Source organism: Schistocerca americana, chromosome 5, assembly GCF_021461395.2.
Source record: "Schistocerca americana isolate TAMUIC-IGC-003095 chromosome 5, iqSchAmer2.1, whole genome shotgun sequence".
In the NCBI taxonomy this organism is placed as follows: domain Eukaryota; kingdom Metazoa; phylum Arthropoda; class Insecta; order Orthoptera; family Acrididae; genus Schistocerca; species Schistocerca americana.
Genome location: NC_060123.1, coordinates 49,532,503 through 49,551,425, shown reverse-complemented (window position 1 = coordinate 49,551,425; position 18,923 = coordinate 49,532,503). Strand labels below are relative to the sequence as shown.

General features: G+C 45.4%; 1 protein-coding gene and 3 non-coding genes across 4 annotated transcripts in view; 1 reads left to right on the top strand and 3 right to left on the bottom strand.

Moving 5' to 3' along the window:
• LOC124616766 (basic salivary proline-rich protein 1-like) overlaps positions 1 to 18,923 on the bottom strand; it is a 270,539-nt gene that overhangs the window by 12,258 nt on the left and 239,358 nt on the right. The window contains exon 4 of the mRNA XM_047145152.1: positions 3,210 to 3,392. Within this exon, the coding sequence (XP_047001108.1) occupies positions 3,210 to 3,392 (183 nt within the window). The remainder of the gene's footprint in view (positions 1 to 3,209; positions 3,393 to 18,923) is intronic.
• Trnas-uga lies at positions 2,173 to 2,247 on the bottom strand. The gene has a single exon. It is a non-coding gene; the product is annotated as a tRNA-Ser (tRNA).
• Positions 2,471 to 2,547, bottom strand: Trnaw-cca. The gene has a single exon. It is a non-coding gene; the product is annotated as a tRNA-Trp (tRNA).
• Trnas-uga lies at positions 2,707 to 2,781 on the top strand. Its single transcript has one exon. It is a non-coding gene; the product is annotated as a tRNA-Ser (tRNA).

Below are 18,923 nucleotides of genomic sequence, written 5' to 3'. Positions count from 1 at the left end.
CTCCAAAGGTCTCTTTAATTGTCCTGTAGGCAGTATCTACCTATCTTACCCCTAGCGAGATAAGCCTCTACATCCTCACATTTGTCCTCTCGCCATCCTTGCTTAGCCATTTTGCACTTCCCGTCGATCTCATTTTTGAGACGTTTGCATTCCTCCTTGCCTCCTTCATTTACTGCATTTTTATATTTTCTCCTGTCATCAATTAAATTCAATATTTCTTCTGTTACCCAAGGAGTTCTACTAGCTCTCGTCTCTTTACCTACCTGATCCTCTGCTGCCTTCACTACTTCATCCCTCAAAGCTACCCATTCTTCTTCTACTGTATTTTTCCCCCCATTCCTATCAATTGTTCTCTTATGCTCTCCCTGAAAATCTGTACAACCTCTGGTTTAGTCAGTTTATCCAGGTCCCATCTCCTTAATTTCCCACCTTTTTGCAGTTTCTTCAGTTTTAATCTATAGTTCATAACCAATAGATTGTGGTCAGAGTCCACATCTTCCCCTGGAAATATCTTACTGTTTAAAACCTGGTTCCTAAATCTCTGTCTTACCATTATATAATCTATCTGAAATCTGTCAGTATCTCCAGGCTTCTTCCATGTATACAGCCTTCTTTTATGATTCTTGAACCAAGTGTTAGGTATGATTAAGTTGTGATCTGTGCAAAATTCTACCAGGCGGCTTCCTCTTTCATTTCTTAGTCCCATTCCATATTCACCTACTACGTTTCCTTCTCTGCCTTTTCCTACTCTCGAATTCCAGTCACCAATGACTATTAAATTTTCGTCTCCCTTCACTACCTGAATAATTTCTTTTATCTCATCATACATTTCATCAATTTCTTCGTCATCTGCAGAGCTGGTGGGCATATAAACGTGTACTACTGTAGTAGGCGTGGGTTTCCTGTCTATCGTGGCCATAATAATGCGTTCACTATGCTGTTTGTAGTAGGTTACCCTCACTCCTATTTTTTAATTCATTATTAAACCTACTCCTGCATTACCCCTATTTGATTTTGTATTTATAACCGTGTATTCACCTGACCAAAAGTCTTGTTCCTCATGCCACCGAACTTCACTAATTCCAACTATATCTAACTTCAACCTATCCATTTCCATTTTTAAATTTTCTAACGTACCTGCCCGATTAAGGGATCAGACATTCCACTCTCCGATTCGTAGAACGCGAGTTTTCTTTCTCCTGAGAACGACGTCCTCTTGAGTAGTCCCCGCCCGCAGATCCTAATGAGGGACTATTTTACCTCTGGAATATTTTATTCAAGAGGACGCCATCATCATTTAACCATACAGTAAAGCTGCATGCCCTCGGGAAGAATTTCGGCTGTAGTTTCCCCTTGCTTTCAGCCGTTCGCAGTACCAGCACACCAAGGCCGTTTTGGTTGGTGTTACAAGGGCAGATCAGTCAATCATCCAGACTGTTGCCCCTGCAACTAATGAAAAGGCTGCTGCCCCTCTTCAGGAACCACACGTTTGTCTGGCCTCTCAACAGATACCCCTCCGTTGTGGTTGCACCTACGGTACGGCCATCTGTATCGCTGAGGCACGCAAGCCTCCCCACCAATGGCAAGGTGTATGGTTCATGGGGGGATTACTATTCTTATCATTAAACACAGTCACTTATGGGCAAGTACTTTACTCATGACTAGCATTAACATGAATGCGCTGGAATATTTATACAGCCGGCCGACGTGGTCGAGCGGTTCTAGGCGCTTCAGTCTGGAACCGCGCGACCGCTATGGTCGCAGGTTCGAATCCTGCCTCGGTCATGGACGTGTGTCATGTACTTAGGTTAGTTAGGTTTATGTAGTTCTAAGTTCTAGGGGACTTATGACTTCAGATGATAAGTCCCATAGCGGTGACGGTCATTTGAATATTTGAATATCCATACCTGTTCTGTAAAAGAGAGTGATGTGTTACCAGCTGTCCATCACAATGGAAGCAGACAATGCATATTACAACAAAAGCCATACATACTGTCGGAGTAAGTACAAAACTAAACTCTTGATCCAAATAAACATATAAAAAATACTCATGGCGGTGCATTAAAGCACGTTTCATTTTCTTGTCACAGAGCCAGCATTATGCCAGAAAGAGATTTTCACTCTGCAGCGGAGTGTGTGCTGATATGAAACTTCCTAGCGGATTAAAACTGTGTGCCGGGCCGAGACTCGAACTCGGGACCTTTGCCTTTCAAGGGCAAGTGCTCTACCAACTGAGCTACCCAAGCACGACTCACTCCCCGTCCTGACAGCTTTACTTCTGCCAGTACCTCATCTCCTACCTTCCAAACTTTACAGAAGCTCTCCTGCGAACCTAGCAGAACAAGCACTCCTGAAAGAAAGGATATTGCGGAGACATGGCTTAGCCACAGTCTGGGGGATGTTTCCAGAAAGATATTTTCACTCTGCAGCGAAGTGTGTGCTGATATGAAACTTCCTAGCAGATTGAAACTGTAAGTCGGACCGAGACTCGAACTCGGGACCTTTGCCTTTGGCGGGCAAGCGCTCTACCAACTGAGCTACCCAAGCGCGACTCACACCTCATCCTCACAGCTTTACTTCTGCCATGTCTCCGCAATATCCTTTCTTTCAGGAGTGGTAGTTCTGCAGGAGAACTTCTGTGACGTTTGGAAGGTAGGAGACGAGGTACTGGCAGAAGTAAAGCTGTGAGGACGTGTCGTGTGTCGTGCTTGGGTAGCTCAGTTGGTAGAGCACTTGCCCTTGAAAGGCAAATGTCCCGAGTTCGAGTCTCGGTCCGGCGCACAATTTTAATCTGCCAGGAAGTTAAAGCCAGCAGTATGCTTTGAAATAGCTATATAACCTCCTGCTCACCATCTGAAGATAAGTCCGAAAAGGTTATGAGCCCGAAAAAGTTTTTTAAAGCGGTTAACGGAAAAAATACTATTTCAAAAAGTGACTGGTTGCAGTTTCACGTATTTACGTTGAATAAACAGTCACGGGTTCTTAAACATCCGTAATGGATAAGCTTAATCTTTAACTCCTCGTAGATGCTAAGGGGCCTACCATACTGTTTACTGTTTTTGTTTTATGATGTATCGTGTGGCAAGGATGACGGTACGGTGTACTGAACACAGAGTACCACTGAAGGAAAGCCAAACAAATGCCGCGCGATGTGGCTGGCCAGCGGCGGCTGCGCGCTGCACGCTGGGACGGCTCGCTCGCGCGCTCACCTGGGGGCGGCGCCGCCGTGGCCTCCTGATAGGACGGGGGCGGTGGCAGCGCCTGCCCGCCCCCCAGGTCCGGGGGCAGCCGCGGAGGGCGCCCGGCCACGAAGGGCCGCAGAGGCCGCTCCCCGGGCCGGCCGCGCGGCTGCCGCTCGTAGTCCCGAGAGATCATCGCCACCACGATGTACGCTGCAACAGACACACGTCGAGGGCTGCACTAGTGGGCGTCTGCAAGTTTGTCAACAAAAAGTAATAAATGAGGCGCCAGGCTGCAAGATACACTACTGGCCATTAAGATGACGTGCTACAGACGCCAAATTTCACCGACGGGAAGAAGATGCTGTGATATGCAATTGATTAGCTCCTCAGAGCATTCACACAAGGTTGGCGCCGGTGGCGACACCTACAACGTGATGACATGAGGAAAGTTTCCAACCGATTTCTCGTACACAAACAGCAGTTGACCGGCGTTGCCTGGTGAAACGTTGTTGTGATGCCTCGTGTATGGAGGAGTAATGCGTACCACCACGTTTCCGACTTTGATAAAGGTCGGACTGTAGCCTATCGCGATTGCGGTTTATCGTATCGCGACATTGTTGCTCGCGTTGGTCGAGATCCAATAACTGTTAGCAGAATATGGAATCGGTGGGTTCAGGAGGGTAATACGGAACGCCGTGCTGGATCTCAACGGCCTCGTATCACTAGCAGTCGAGATGACAGGCATCTTATCCGCATGGCTGTAACAAATCTTGCAGCCACGTCTCGATCCTTGAGTCAACAGATGGGGACGTTTGAAAGACAACAACCAGTTCGACGACGTTTGCAGCAGCATGGACTATCAGCACGGAGACCATGGCTGCGGTTACCCTTGACGCTGCATCACAGACAGGAGCGCCTGCGATGGTGTACTCAACGACGAACCTGGGTGCACGAATGGCAAAACGTCCTTTTTTCGGATGAATCCAGGTTCTGTTTACATCATCATGATGGTCGCAACCGTGTTTGGAGACATTGCGGTGAACGCACATTGGAAGCGTGTATTCGTCATCACCATACTGGCGTATCACCCGGCGTGATGGTATGGGGTGCCATTGGTTACACGTCTCGGCCACATCTAGTTCGCATTGACGGCATTTTGAACAGTGGACGTTACATTTCAGATGTGTTACGACCCGTGGCTCTACCCTTCATTCAATCCCTGCGAAACCCCACATTTCATCAGGATTATGCACGACTGTATGTTGTAGGTCCTGTGCGGGCCTTTCTGGACACAGAAAATGTTGGACTGCTGCCCTGGCCAGCACATTCTCGAGATCTCTCACCAATTGAAAACGTCTGGTCAATGGTGGCCGAGCAACAGGCTCGTCACAATACGCCAGTGACTACTCTCGATGAACTGTGGTATCGTGTTGAAGTTGCATGGGCAGCTGTACCTGTAGACGTCATCGGAGCTCTGTTTTACTCAATGCCCAGGCGTATGAAGGCTCGTCACAATACGCCAGTGACTACTCTCGATGAACTGTGGTATCGTGTTGAAGTTGCATGGGCAGCTGTACCTGTAGACGTCATCGGAGCTCTGTTTTACTCAATGCCCAGGCGTATGAAGGCCGTTTTTACGGCCAGAGGTGGTTGTTCTGGGTATTGATTTCTCAGGATATATGCACCTAAATTGCGTGAAAATGAAATCACATGTCAATTCTAGTATAATATATGTGTCCTGTGGATACCCGCTTATCATCTGCATTTCTTCTTGGTGTGGCAATTTTAATGGCCAGTAGTTCAAAATATGTAAACGGCGAACTTGCTCTATGGATCATGATGCACGGTCCCGGCTACAGTTCGCTTATCGTACATCTTCCAGTGTCGACGCAAACCTGACATTAGAGATTTACTAGTATTTTTAGCTGGTCCTGGCCTCGTGTTGCTCTGGCACAATCGGGTTAAACGGAAAAATAGCACAAAGGTTTAAACATGGCTGCTTGGTTCAGTGACCGTTTACAAATTCAAATTGAAACAAATGAGCCCTCGGTCACAACTTTTTAGTCTTATGTAAATGTTCCATTGTAGAAAATCGTAAATTTCCGGAAGTTCTTCACCAATTCCTTTGAAACTAATACACAAAGTTGCACTCGAATAAGCACCTGTCCTTAGATATATAGCGTGGAACTATACCTTATATATATCCACCCCCTCTCCTTTATCATCTCCTTCTCTTGTCCTGCCTCCCTGCCCACAACCTCCTCCACGTTTCTCTGTACATCTTCTCCTCCCTGTTCTCTCCCCATGTCTTCCTGCTCCCTCTCTCTCTTCCTCTTTCTGCCCATCACCTCCTCCCCATCTTCTCCACCCGCTCTCTATCCATCTACTCCTGACACCTCTCTCTGTCCATTTCCTACTTTCTGCTTTCTATTTTCAAATTCTCCCACCCGATGTACATTTTCTCTGTCTTCACTCTCTCTCTGAGCCTGAGCTTTGTCTACTGTTATAGCACGTTGAGATTCTGTAGTAGTATTCTAATCTTAAGCCGATAAGCCATAAATACAACTTTTCATATTTGCTAGCTACATTTCACTATTATATATACAGGGTGGTCCATTGATCATGGCCGGGCCAAATATCTCACGAAATAAGCGTCAAACTAAAAAACTACAAAGGACGAAACATGTCCAGCTTCAAGTGGGAAACCAGATAGCGCTATGGTTGGCCCGCTAGATGGCGCTGCCATAGGTCAAACGGATATCAACTACGTTTTTTTAAATAAGATCCCCCATTTTTTATTACATGTTCGTGCTAGACAAGTTTTGTTCTTTGTAGTTTTTTCCTTTCACGCTTATTTCGTGAGATATTTGCCCCAGTCACTATCAATGGACCATCCTGTATACCTTAGTACATTCTGAAGAAATAATTAGCGTTTGAACCACGTCGGACCGCGGATTCAGGGTGAACATCGATATCGCGGAGCAACACCGTCGACCGGTGAAACGTGCCTGCGGCGCCTGTTGTCGCTATAAACCGAATGTAACGGGCCAGTGTGACTTGAGCAGACGTGCAAGATGCGTCACAGACGCATTCGCGAAACCTGCCGTCAAGTCAGTGAGTTTCAAGGAGGGCGCACTATTGACGTGAGAGAATGCGATGCATCCATCCGGGAAACTTCTGCTCGTGTAGGACTAAAGTTTCGGCAGTGAAACTTGTGTGCGCAGAATGGGTCACGCAAGGCCGTAGTACACAACGAAATGGGTCAGGTCGCACCACCCATGCCACTCCCCGATAAGATCGACACCTCATCCGAATGGCATTGCAGGACAGATCTGCGTGCTCTTCGGCTCTGACGGAACAGTGGAACACATCGTACACTATCAGGGGTGACAGTCGGCCGACTTTGTACGGCAAGTGTTACGTGGGCTTCGTCCCCTTCTTCGTCTAACTTTGACGAACGTGCAGAAACATGCTAGACGGCAATGTTGTATGGAACGACCTCATTGTGGACAGAGAACCGACTCGTGGAGGTAACATCTTGGACCTACTCATAACAAACAGACCCCAAACTTTTCGACTCTGTAAGCGCAGAACAGGGAATCAGTGATCATAAGGTCGTTGCAGCATCGCTGAATATGGAAGTAAGTAGGAATATAAAAAAAAGGGAGGAATGTTTAGCTGTTTAGCAAGAGTAATAGGAGGCAGATTTCAGACTACCTAACAGATCAGAACGAAAATTTCTGTTCCGACACTGCCAATGTTGACTGTTTATGGAAAAAGTTCAAGGCAATCGTAAAACGCGTTTTAGACAGGTACGTGCCGAGTAAAACAGTGAGGGACGGGAAAAACCCACCGTGGTTCAACAATAAAGTTAGGAAACTACTGCGAAAGCTTCACTCCAAGTGTAAACGCAGCCAATACCTCTCAGACAAACAGAAGCTAAACGATGTCAAAGCAGCGTAAGTAGGGCTATGCGTGAAGCGTTCAGTGAATTCGAAAGTAAAATTTTATGTACCGACTTGACAGAAAATCCTAGGAAGTTCTGGTCTTACGTTAAATCAGTAAGTGGATCGACACAGCATATCCAGACACTCTGGGATGATGATGGCATTGAAACAGAGGATGACACGCGTAAAGCTAAAATATTAAAAACCTTTTTCCAAAGCTGTTTCACAGAGGAAGACCGCACTGCAGTTCCTTCTCTAAATCCTCGCACAAACGAAAAAATGGCTGACATCGAAATAAGTGTCCAAGGAATAGAAAAGCAACTGAAATCCCTCAACAGAGGAAAGTCCACTGGACCTGACGGGATACCAATTCGATTCTACACAGAGTACGCGAAAGAACTTGCCCCCCTTCTAACAGCCGTGTACCGCAAGTCTAGAGGAACGGAAGGTTCCAAATGATTGAAAAAGAGCACAGGTAGTCCCAGTTTTCAAGAAGGGTCGTCGAGCAGATGCGCAAAACTATAGACCTATATCTCTGACGTCGATCTGTTGTACAATTTTAGAACATGTTGTTTGCTCGCGTATCATGTCGTTTCTGGAAACCCAGAATCTACTATGTAGGAATCAACATAGATTCCGGAAACAGCGATCGTGTGAGACCCAACTCGCTTTATTTGTTCATGAGACCCAGAAAATATTAGATACAGGCTCCCAGGTAGATGCCATTTTCCTTGACTTTCGGAAGGCGGTCGATACAGTACCGCACTGTCGCCTGATAAACAAAGTAAGAGCCTACGGAATATCAGACCAGCTGTGTGGCTGGATTGAAGAGTTTTTAGCAAACAGAACACAGCATGTTGTTCTCATGGAGAGACGTCTGGCGTGCCACAGGGGAGTATTATGGGACCATTGCTTTTCACAATATATATAAATGACCTAGTAGATAGTGTCGGAAGTTCCATGCGGCTTTTCGCGGATGATGCTGTAGTATGCAGAGGAGTTGCAGCATTAGAAAATTGCAGCGAAATGCAGGGCGATCTGCAGCGGATAGGCACTTGGTGCAGGGAGTGGCAACTGACCCTTAACATAGACAAATGTAATGTATTGCGAATACATAGAAAGAAGGATCCTTCATTGTATGATTATATGATAGCGGAACAAACACTGGTCGCCGTTACTTCTGTAAAATGTCTGGGAGTATGCGTACGGATCGATTTGCAATGGAATGATCATATAAAATTAATTGTTGGTAAGGCGGGTGCCAGGTTGAGATTCATTGGGAGAGTCCTTAGAAAATGTAGTCCATCAACAAAGGAGGTGGCTTACAGAACACTCGTTGGACCTATACTTGAGTATTGCTCATCAATGTGGGATCCGTACCAGGTCGGGTTGACGGAGGAGATAGAGAAGATCCAAAGAAGAGCGGCGCGTTCCGTCACAGGGTTATTTCATAACCGTGATAGCGGTTCGGAGATGTTTAGCAAACTCAAGTGGCAGACTCTGCAAGAGAGGCGCTATGCATCGCGGTGTAGCTTGCTGTCCAGGTTCCGAGAGGGTGCGTTTCTGGATGAGGTATCGAATATATTGCTTCCCCCTACTTATACCTCCCGAGGAGATCACGAATGTAAAAATAGAGAGATTCGAGCGCGCACGGAGGCTTTCCGGCAGTCGTTCTTCCCGCGAACCATACGCGACTGGAACAGGAAAGGGAGGTAATGACAGTGGCACGTAAAGTGCCCTCCGCCACACACCGTTGAGTGGCATTCGGAGTATAAATGTAGATGTAGACACATGCTGAACCGAAGTAACTGAAATGTTAATGATTTCTGCAGAACATAAAGCACTCCATCTTCAGGCCACGAGGGGCCTACCGCGACCATCCGACCGCCGAGTCATCCTCAGGGGCGGATGCGGATAGGAGGGGCGTGGGGTCAGCACACTGCTCTCCCGGTCGTTATGATGGTATTCTTAACCGAAGCCGCTACTATTCGGTCGAGTAGTTCCTCAATTGGCATCACGAGGCTGAGGGCACCCCGAAAATTGGCAACAGTGCATGGTGGCCTGGATGGTCACCCATCCTAGTGGCGACCACGCCCGACAGCGCTTAACTTCGGTGATCTCACGGGAACCGTTGTATCCACTGCGGAAGGCCGTTGCCATTTGTGGAGAACATGCTAATGTAAATGTCCCCTGAATATGAATGTCCTATCTGTAGTCGTTCAAGGTGGTTTTTTTCTGAACGTGAATGTACACTCCTGGAAATGGAAAAAAGAACACATTGACACCGGTGTGTCAGACCCACCATACTTGCTCCGGACACTGCGAGAGGGCTGTACAAGCAATGATCACACGCACGGCACAGCGGACACACCAGGAACCGCGGTGTTGGCCGTCGAATGGCGCTAGCTGCGCAGCATTTGTGCACCGCCGCCGTCAGTGTCAGCCAGTTTGCCGTGGCATACGGAGCTCCATCGCAGTCTTTAACACTGGTAGCATGCCGCGACAGCGTGGACGTGAACCGTATGTGCAGTTGACGGACTTTGAACGAGGGCGTATAGTGGGCATGCGGGAGGCCGGGTGGACGTACCGCCGAATTGCTCAACACGTGGGGCGTGAGGTCTCCACAGTACATCGATGTTGTCGCCAGTGGTCGGCGGAAGGTGCACGTGCCCGTCGACCTGGGACCGGACCGCAGCGACGCACGGATGCACGCCAAGACCGTAGGATCCTACGCAGTGCCGTAGGGGACCGCACCGCCACTTCCCAGCAAATGAGGGACACTGTTGCTCCTGGGGTATCGGCGAGGACCATTCGCAACCGTCTCCATGAAGCTGGGCTACGGTCCCGCACACCGTTAGGCCGTCTTCCGCTCACGCCCCAACATCGTGCAGCCCGTCTCCAGTGGTGTCGCGACAGGCGTGAATGGAGGGACGAATGGAGACGTGTCGTCTTCAGCGATGAGAGTCGCTTCTGCCTTGGTGCCAATGATGGTCGTATGCGTGTTTGGCGCCGTGCAGGTGAGCGCCACAATCAGGACTGCATACGACCGAGGCACACAGGGCCAACACCCGGCATCATGGTGTGGGGAGCGATCTCCTACACTGGCCGTACACCACTGGTGATCATCGAGGGGACACTGAATAGTGCACGGTACATCCAAACCGTCATCGAACCCATCGTTCTACCATTCCTAGACCGGCAAGGGAACTTGCTGCTCCAACAGGACAATGCACGTCCGCATGTATCCCGTGCCACCCAACGTGCTCTAGAAGGTGTAAGTCAACTACCCTGGCCAGCAAGATCTCCGGATCTGTCCCCCATTGAGCATGTTTGGGACTGGATGAAGCGTCGTCTCACGCGGTCTGCACGTCCAGCACGAACGCTGGTCCAACTGAGGCGCCAGGTGGAAATGGCATGGCAAGCCGTTCCACAGGACTACATCCAGCATCTCTACGATCGTCTCCATGGGAGAATAGCAGCCTGCATTGCTGCGAAAGGTGGATATACACTGTACTAGTGCCGATATTGTGTATGCTCTGTTGCCTGTGTCTATGTGCCTGTGGTTCTGTCAGTGTGATCATGTGATGTATCTGACCCCAGGAATGTGTCAATAAAGTTTCCCCTTCCAGGGACAATGAATTCACGGTGTTCTTATTTCAATTTACAGGAGTGTATTTCCAATCCCTTTGGTTAATTGGTTTTGTGGCAAAAGTCCCGAATTTCCCAGTTGGGATTCCCCTGCGCCTACACTACCAGTTTGCTTAATAGTTGGCTGAAAAGTCCCTGGCTTGTCACTGGTTCACACGGGAACAGCCAGCATTGCATTTAGGGGCACGGAATGAAAAGTAATAAAGAAGCGTGCTTTCTCCGTATCTCGGACAACAGACAGTATTGTCCCAGGAATAAATTATAAATAGGTGCACTGCAACCTGTGTCGAACAAGGTTATCTGAAAATGATAATCCTCTCCTGTTTACTTGATTCCGACTGGGAATTCCTCAGCTCCACTTCGACCGTGTCTGCTAACTGGCAAAAAGGGACACCAACTCTATAATGGGCTGCATTCCAAACAGCACACTCCATTTCTTGGAGTAGAAAAGAAAAAAGTAAAAAATAAATTTATTCATTTATATACTTTATTGTCACTCCATTGCAGTTTTAGGATAAGAGATATTTTTACTAGTACAATACTAGCAGTGAAAGTCATCTGCTATTTCCTCTAGTCAGTATAACTTTGGCACCAAAAGGAATGAAATACAGGGCTATGAAACTCTTTGTTAATCTGCCCATGAAAATATAATGTCTGACGGTCAACAGACGTGCTTTCAAATGTAGGTGTCTTCATTAATAAGTACTTCCGTACCACAGAGGTATTCGAAAATAAAAATAAGTTGCCAATAAAAAATATGTTAATGACTAGTATCCCACCACCAATTTTCCTAAGTTATCAATATAATCTTTATAGCCACATCTGATTGTTTATTTTGAATATGTTTGTATTCATAGCTGAGTAGACAGCGCGGCTGAATGCCATGCGACAGGTCCGCGTTCGATTTCCGACCGGTTCCAAATTTTCTTCGCTCGGGGACTGGATGTTGTGCTGTCTCCTCACAGACACACAACTCACCGAAGTCGCGTCAACTGAAAAGATTTGCCTCAGGCGATCGGGGTACCCGACGGGAGGCCCTAGCTATACGCACGTTTAAATTAATTGTGAATACGATGCATGAAACATGGAATGTAACCGACTAATTATTCCACATAGGTAAGGAAGGGACATCTATCTTTCTTTCACCGTGAGGTAACGTACACTACGGTACAAGTCTAGCAACTCATTCACATAACCCTCTAAGATAAACTAAGAGATACTACGTTGACCGGGCGTTCATATTCTTTTCTGGGACGTAAGTCATAGAAACAAATAAAAAGTAGCTCTATTCGTTCAAATCTAGGCAAGGGTTTTAGGGAGGTGTCCCTTGTTTGGAAGGGAAATCCCGTCACTTTAACTCTGTCGTAAGTATCTCTAATTTTGAAACCCTTTGCCTCAGTTGTGACGTTACTGAAAAGAATCCATTTCTGCATCGGGCTCGATTTAACATAATTTCCTTTCACTTCGGTGTACGGAATTATAGCAAAAATACTTTCATAGAGTGTCACCCTGCGGAGTACTGCACAGGTTATATTAGTTGTTTCGTATGTGTGGGGGACGGGGCTCGAAATCATGTCCGCCCATCCAGATCTTGTTTAAACACGTTTTCTGTGAATCACTTGATGCTAGTAATAAGATTATTGGTTAAACAAGACATTTTTGTTCAATCTAAGCCGTTGCTGTCTGTCATTAATACCGATGTCGATGGTGCATTAAATGGCAAACTTTATATGAGTAACAACCATCTTGTATATAGAAAATGTTGTGCCACGTAGGTAGAAGAATATTTTACGGGACAAGCACAGAGAACTTTTAAGGATTGATATCCAAACAACAATATTTTATACAGATAATTTAATTTGATAGCTAAAATGAATATATGATTTCATTAGTATATAATGGGTATATTTTTCAATATCTTTAAATGGTGTGTGGATGATAATATTTGACCTTAGTGATGGGAAATTCTATTCTCATAAGACAAAAATCCAGTGTGTAACGAAATGATCAAGAAGTTTAGAAATAAAGTTAGAAAATGTACTTTTATTTCTATACAACTGACATCAGACTGACATTACTGAACAAAAAAATTCAACTGAAGAAGTCAAAAATATTGACAAAAATATTTTGCGGTACCAGTAGCCACGAATGGCCACAACGTTTCACTGACTAATACTCTTGAAATGCGAGGAAGAAATGAATGAATAAATGCTTATTCAACTTCGAAGCAATATGCAGGGTGATTGCGTGATGATGTTACAAACTTACAGGGATGATGGAGAAGGGTAAATGTATCAATTTGAGGTAATGAGTCTGGTCCAGAAACGACCAAGTCGAAAGTTAGAGCGAATAACGTTCTGATACCTCTGACAGTGGACCTGTTCAACTGCAAGCTCTTCTCTTTCCATATTTTTGGAGGAGGTAGTGTGGACCGAAACAAGAAAAGATTATCACCAAACGTGGGCTGTAAAATGCGTGCCTTCAGCACGATGAGCACTTGCTCAGTAGAAAAGATATGTTTCACAGTAGCAAAGATCAGCAGATACTCAAAGGTCTTGAGGTATGCACGTTAGAGCCATATTTAATCCTTTTTTTTTCTTCTTTTGGTCCATACCACCTCCTCCCAATGTGTGGAAAGTGACGTGCTTACAGTAGAAGAGGTTCACTGTCAGAAGTATCAGAAAGATCTGCGCTTACAACTTTCGACTTGATCGCTTCTGGACGAGGGTCCCTCAGCTCAAATTATTTACTCTTCTCCATCATCTCTGAGAGTTTGTAACTTAATCACGTATTCACCATGAGTAACTCTTTGTTAACTTACAAACATTTACTACTTTACTTTCAGATCCAGTGTTTAGCGTTCAGTGAGAAGAAAATAAGCTTAAATACACACATAAATCTACATTTTTTGGATTGTTTATGTTTGGATTAACCCAGACCCAGCATTCGACTAGGTGAATGTGGACAACGCTGTTAAATCAGCCGACAGAACTGGCTCTTAACAACCTAGGATCGATCCAGAACGGCCCTCGTTTCCCCAGTTTGCACGTTTGCACCCCGTGCCAGTAGGTTGTAAGACTTGCATCTCTGTAAATGTGTGACAGGCCGTGTTGAACACAGTCGAGTTCGAAGACATGCCCATTCCTGCACGTGGCTTCTCTTCGAAAATTGTGAGAATACCTCGGTATTTTATTTTATTACGTTTTACTTATTCCCTGTCCGTCTAATGCATTTGGGCCCATAAATGAAGAATAAATAAACTGAAATGAATTATAACACAGCTGTATTCCTATGGCCTACTATGCTTGCCCTGCTATGTTCTCATTCGAATCTTGGTTCAAATGGCTCTGAGCACTATGGGACTTAACGTCTGAGGTCATCAGTCCCCTAGAACTTAGAAATACTTAAACCTAACTAACTTAAGGACATCACACACATCCATGCCCGAGGCAGGATTCGAACCTGCGACCGTAACGGTCGCGCGGTTCCAAACTGTAGCGCCTAGAACCCCTCGGCCACTCCGGCCGGCTCATTCGAATCTCCAAAAAGATAGTGCCAAAGGGGAGGTGAACTCGAGGAAAAGACTGAAAGTGAACAGTTTGGTGGTAGGTCTTTTGTCATCAGAATCGACAGCAACCAACGCCAACAGAAGTAGTATACGCGAGAAGAAGAAGACACAGAGCATGAGCACAATGAACGTGTAAGTCAACACCTGAAGGGAGATGACAGTCTAATAATCATCTATGATACGAACCCTGTTATAGCAGAAGCAGTAGGAGAAGGAGAAACGGGAGAATTTTTACTCTGTACTAGGAATGAAAGAAGGAAAGACCAACAAGTTCGGCAAAAAATTTAAGCTGGAATTAGTAAATAATATTCTGAAAATTCACAAGTGGGAGGGGTATACTTTGAACAGGCATGGAGACGTGGGAAGATTGGTTCAAATGGCTCTGAGCACTATGCGACTTAACTTCTGAGGTCATCAGTCGCCTAGAACTTAGAACTAAATAAACCTAACTAACCTAAGGACATCACACACATCCATGCCCGAGGCAGGATTCGAACCTGCGACCGTAGCGGTCGCTCGGTTCCAGACTGCAGCGCCCAGAACCGAGCGAAGATTGTAGCTGGATTACGTCATGATTAAATAAAGCTATCGAAATTAGATATCGGGTTGTAATGCGTACCTAGGAGCAGGTATACGCTGAGATATCGATCTGCTGAAGACGAAGAGGAGCGTTTTACAGGATCGTCCCACTAAATCACTGTCGAAAGAAGTGGGATACTCAAGTACTGTGGAATGATGAGGTGTGTTTAGTCTAAGGCTGTAGATATTACGATAATGAGTACCACAATAGACAGTTCAGATCAAGAGTAATGAACTTCCTTAAAAAGAGAAATCACAATGAATGACAGAAAAGTCTAGCTACAAGGAAGGTAGCTTCGAAGAAACCTTGGGTAACGTAAGAAATGCTTCAATTGATCGACTACAGGAATATTCAGAAATAACATGAATACGATATAAGTTACAAATGAGGTTAATAGGATCTGCAGCGAAACCAAGACGAAAAGGCTGCAGAAAAAGTGCTAACAATAGATGTAGTATAACAACCTTCGGCAAAGAGTGCAATGGGAATCCCCCTGCGAAAACTGCAGGAGAGATCAGAACGGTGGAAAGAGAATACTTGAAGGCCTTTCCGAGGGGAATTAACTGGCATCTGATGTAAGACCAAAGGAGAGTCGATGTGGAAGGCACAGGAGATGTAGTGTTACAGTCAAAGTTTAACACATCTTTTTAAGACTTACTATCAAATACGACGAAAGGCATAGATAATATTCCTTCGGAATTTCTAAAACCATTCGGGGAAGTGGGAATCAATGAATCTGAGTCTGGAGACACACCATCCGACTTTCGGAAAAATATTATCCATATAATTCCGAAGACAGCTAGGACAGGCAAGTGCGAGAACTGCAGCACAATCCACAGCTGCTGCATATAAGTTTCTGACAATAATAATGCACGGAAGAAGCCAACAGAAAATTGAACATTTGGTTGGATAATAATCAGTTTGGCATGAAGAAAGGAAGAGTTCCGACGTGACGTTTAATACTGAAAGGACGACTTTAAAAAACTTTCATAGATTTTGTCAACCTAGAAAGGCGTTCGACAGTGTAGAATGATGCATGAATTCATTTCATTTCAACTAATCTATTTCAGCTCATCACCACTTCATAACTTACCTTCAGCTGAAGTACTGGTATGTGGAAGAATACGTTGGGGTCATGACTTCGACCCTTGGAAATGACACAACACTCTTCATTTGGAATCCCGTGTAAAACCACGCACCTCCTGACAAATGGTGGCTCAGCGTTCTTAGAGACTCAAACAGGCAAAAATCTGACGTTGGGTACCCACAAAAGCGTTTTACTGGGCATAAAATGAAGGGGAGTTAATACTGGTCGTAAAAACCGGATGAGCTTCGATGTCGTGTCGTAAACGCTGGTAATAGTCGCGTTTAAGGCAAGATAAAGTTCCGAAAGACATTTCGTGGCCTGAAGATATTATAAAAGAAGTGGGTATGGCTGTCGAATATACCGCAGCAGATTTAGCCTTCCTAACACTCGTATATTCTCTAGAGGGCCCCAGTCATGTTTCCTACTTACATCGCTTTCGTATTTTTGTTTACGGGAACTTATTAGTGACTGAGTGACAACGAATTGTGTCCGCTGTTCAAGCATATGTAGCGAACTGTCTGACGAAAAGATAGTGCAAATAAAGAAACTGGACAGAAAATGAAGACATTACAGTGTTAGGTGCTGTATATTGAACAATGCATAACCTGTGTTATTCCATTGACAGATGGCAACTGGATCTACGTTCACGTGATTATCTGCCATTCACAATTAATTAATTGCCATAGGGTTCATGGACCCACGTTCAGATTAGTCCTCTGCCGTTCAAGTCTCGAACAGCACGTGGAAAAATTGGAAATTTATGGTAAGGCCTTGTGGGACCAAACTGCTGAGGTCATCGGTCCCTAAGCTTACACACTACTCAATCTAACTTAAACTAACTTACGCTAAGGACAACACACACACCCATGCCCGAGGGAGGACTCGAACCTCCGACGGGAGGAGCCGAGCGGACCGTGACAAAGCTCCTCTGACCGCGCGGCTACCCCTCGCGGCAGCATGTGGAAAATGAACACCTAAATCTTCCGTGCGAACTTCGTTTGCCCCCATTTTGGTCGGAGTAAACAAAGTACTTTGGGATTGTGAGGTGAAAGAGACTGTAATTCTGTGAAAAGATCACGCCAAAAAAAAAAAAACCTTTGTTTTAGTAAGTGCCGCACCAGCTTCCCTATCATATCCGTGACACCCACCTATCTCGTGAAAATTCAAAACGGGTAACCACGCAGTAATACTTCAGAGGTGTGTTTCGTAGCTTTTAAGTGGTCGCCCAATAAAGCAGAGTCTTTGGTTAGCCTTCTCCGAACATTTTATATGTGATTCTTACAGTTTGAGTTGTTCGCAATTGTAATCCCAAGAAATTTAGCTCAATCGATTAATCGTGTTGCCAAAATTTAGCGGAAATATTTTAGTAAACTTAGTTTTTGATATTGGGCGTCATTTTCTATTTTTCACACCATGCGGATATCCTGACAAAACAATTTCGAAATTCGTTTCGATCTTCTAATGGCTTTATTAGAAGGCAAACGATACCATCGTCTGCAAACTTTCTGTGGGGTGTGCTCCGATTGTCTGCTGGTGAGAAGAGCAGAGTGCCATTAATCCATCCATGGTGATGTCATCAGTTTCACTATATCGCTCTCATAAATTGGAAATTTATGGTAAGGCCTTATGGGACCAAACTGCTGAGGTCATCGGTCCCTAAGCTTACACACTCCTTAATCTAACTTAAACTAACTTACGCTAAGGACAACACACACACCCATGCTCGAGGGAGGACTTGAACCGTGGCAAGGCCCCCTAAGACCACGCGGCTAACCCCGCGAGGCCGATTGTGAGAAACGTTGTCAAAAGCGTTCTGGAAATCTAGAAATTTGGTATCAACCTGTCGTAAGACGGAGAGGTGACGAAATATAATGATAAGAATTTCGAATGACATCATGTGGGCCGTTATTATGTAGTTCCAGCCTTAAAGAGGAATGGAGCAGTAAAATACTATAAAGTGTTATGACACGTGAGACTAAGGATTATTTTTGTACTTACGTTGGTGGTTATAGGGTGGGGGAGGTGAGGTTTGCATATGACACTGATATCGAGCAGAAATTTATTGAGGGCACGACGTGGGACATTTGAACATAAGCTGGGTTTGTAAGAAGAATGGAAAGGAAGTGAACATGATTCCATGAATAATTGACGTGGTACGCTGAAGCGCCAAAGAAACTGGTATATGCATGTCTATTCAAATACGGAGATATGTAAACAAGCAGAATAGGGCGTTGCGGTTGGCAACTCCTACATAAGACAAAAAGTGTCTGGCGCAGTTGTTATAAAGCTTACTGCTGCTACAGTGGCAGGATATCAAGTTTTAAGTGGGTTTGAATGTGTTGTTATAGTTGGCGCACGAACGATGCACACAGAATCTCCGAGGTGGGGATTTTCCTGTACGACCATTTCACGACTGTATCGTGAATATCAGGACTCTGGTAAAACATCAAAGTTCCGTCATCGCTGCGGCCGGAAAAAGATCCTTCATGAAGGGGACCAACGACGACTGAAGAGAATCTTTCAAGGTGACAGAAGTGCAATCCTTCCGCAAATTTCTGCATATTTCGATGCTGGGCCATCGACAAGTGTGAGTGGGAGATCCGTTCAACGAAACATCATCAATACTTGCTTTTGGAGCGGAAGGCCCCATCGTGTACACTTGATGACTGCTCGATACAAGGCATCACTCCTCGCCTTGGACCGTCACCACCAATGACATTGGACTGTTGATGACTGGAAGCATATTGCCTGGTCGGACGAGTCTCATTTCAAATTGTATCGCGTGGGCGGAAGCGTACGGATATGGAGATAACCTCATGAATCCATGGACCATTCATATCAGTAGGGGACTGTTCAAGATGTGTGGAGGATCTGTAATGGTGTGGGGAGTGTGCAGTTTGTGCGTCTAGAT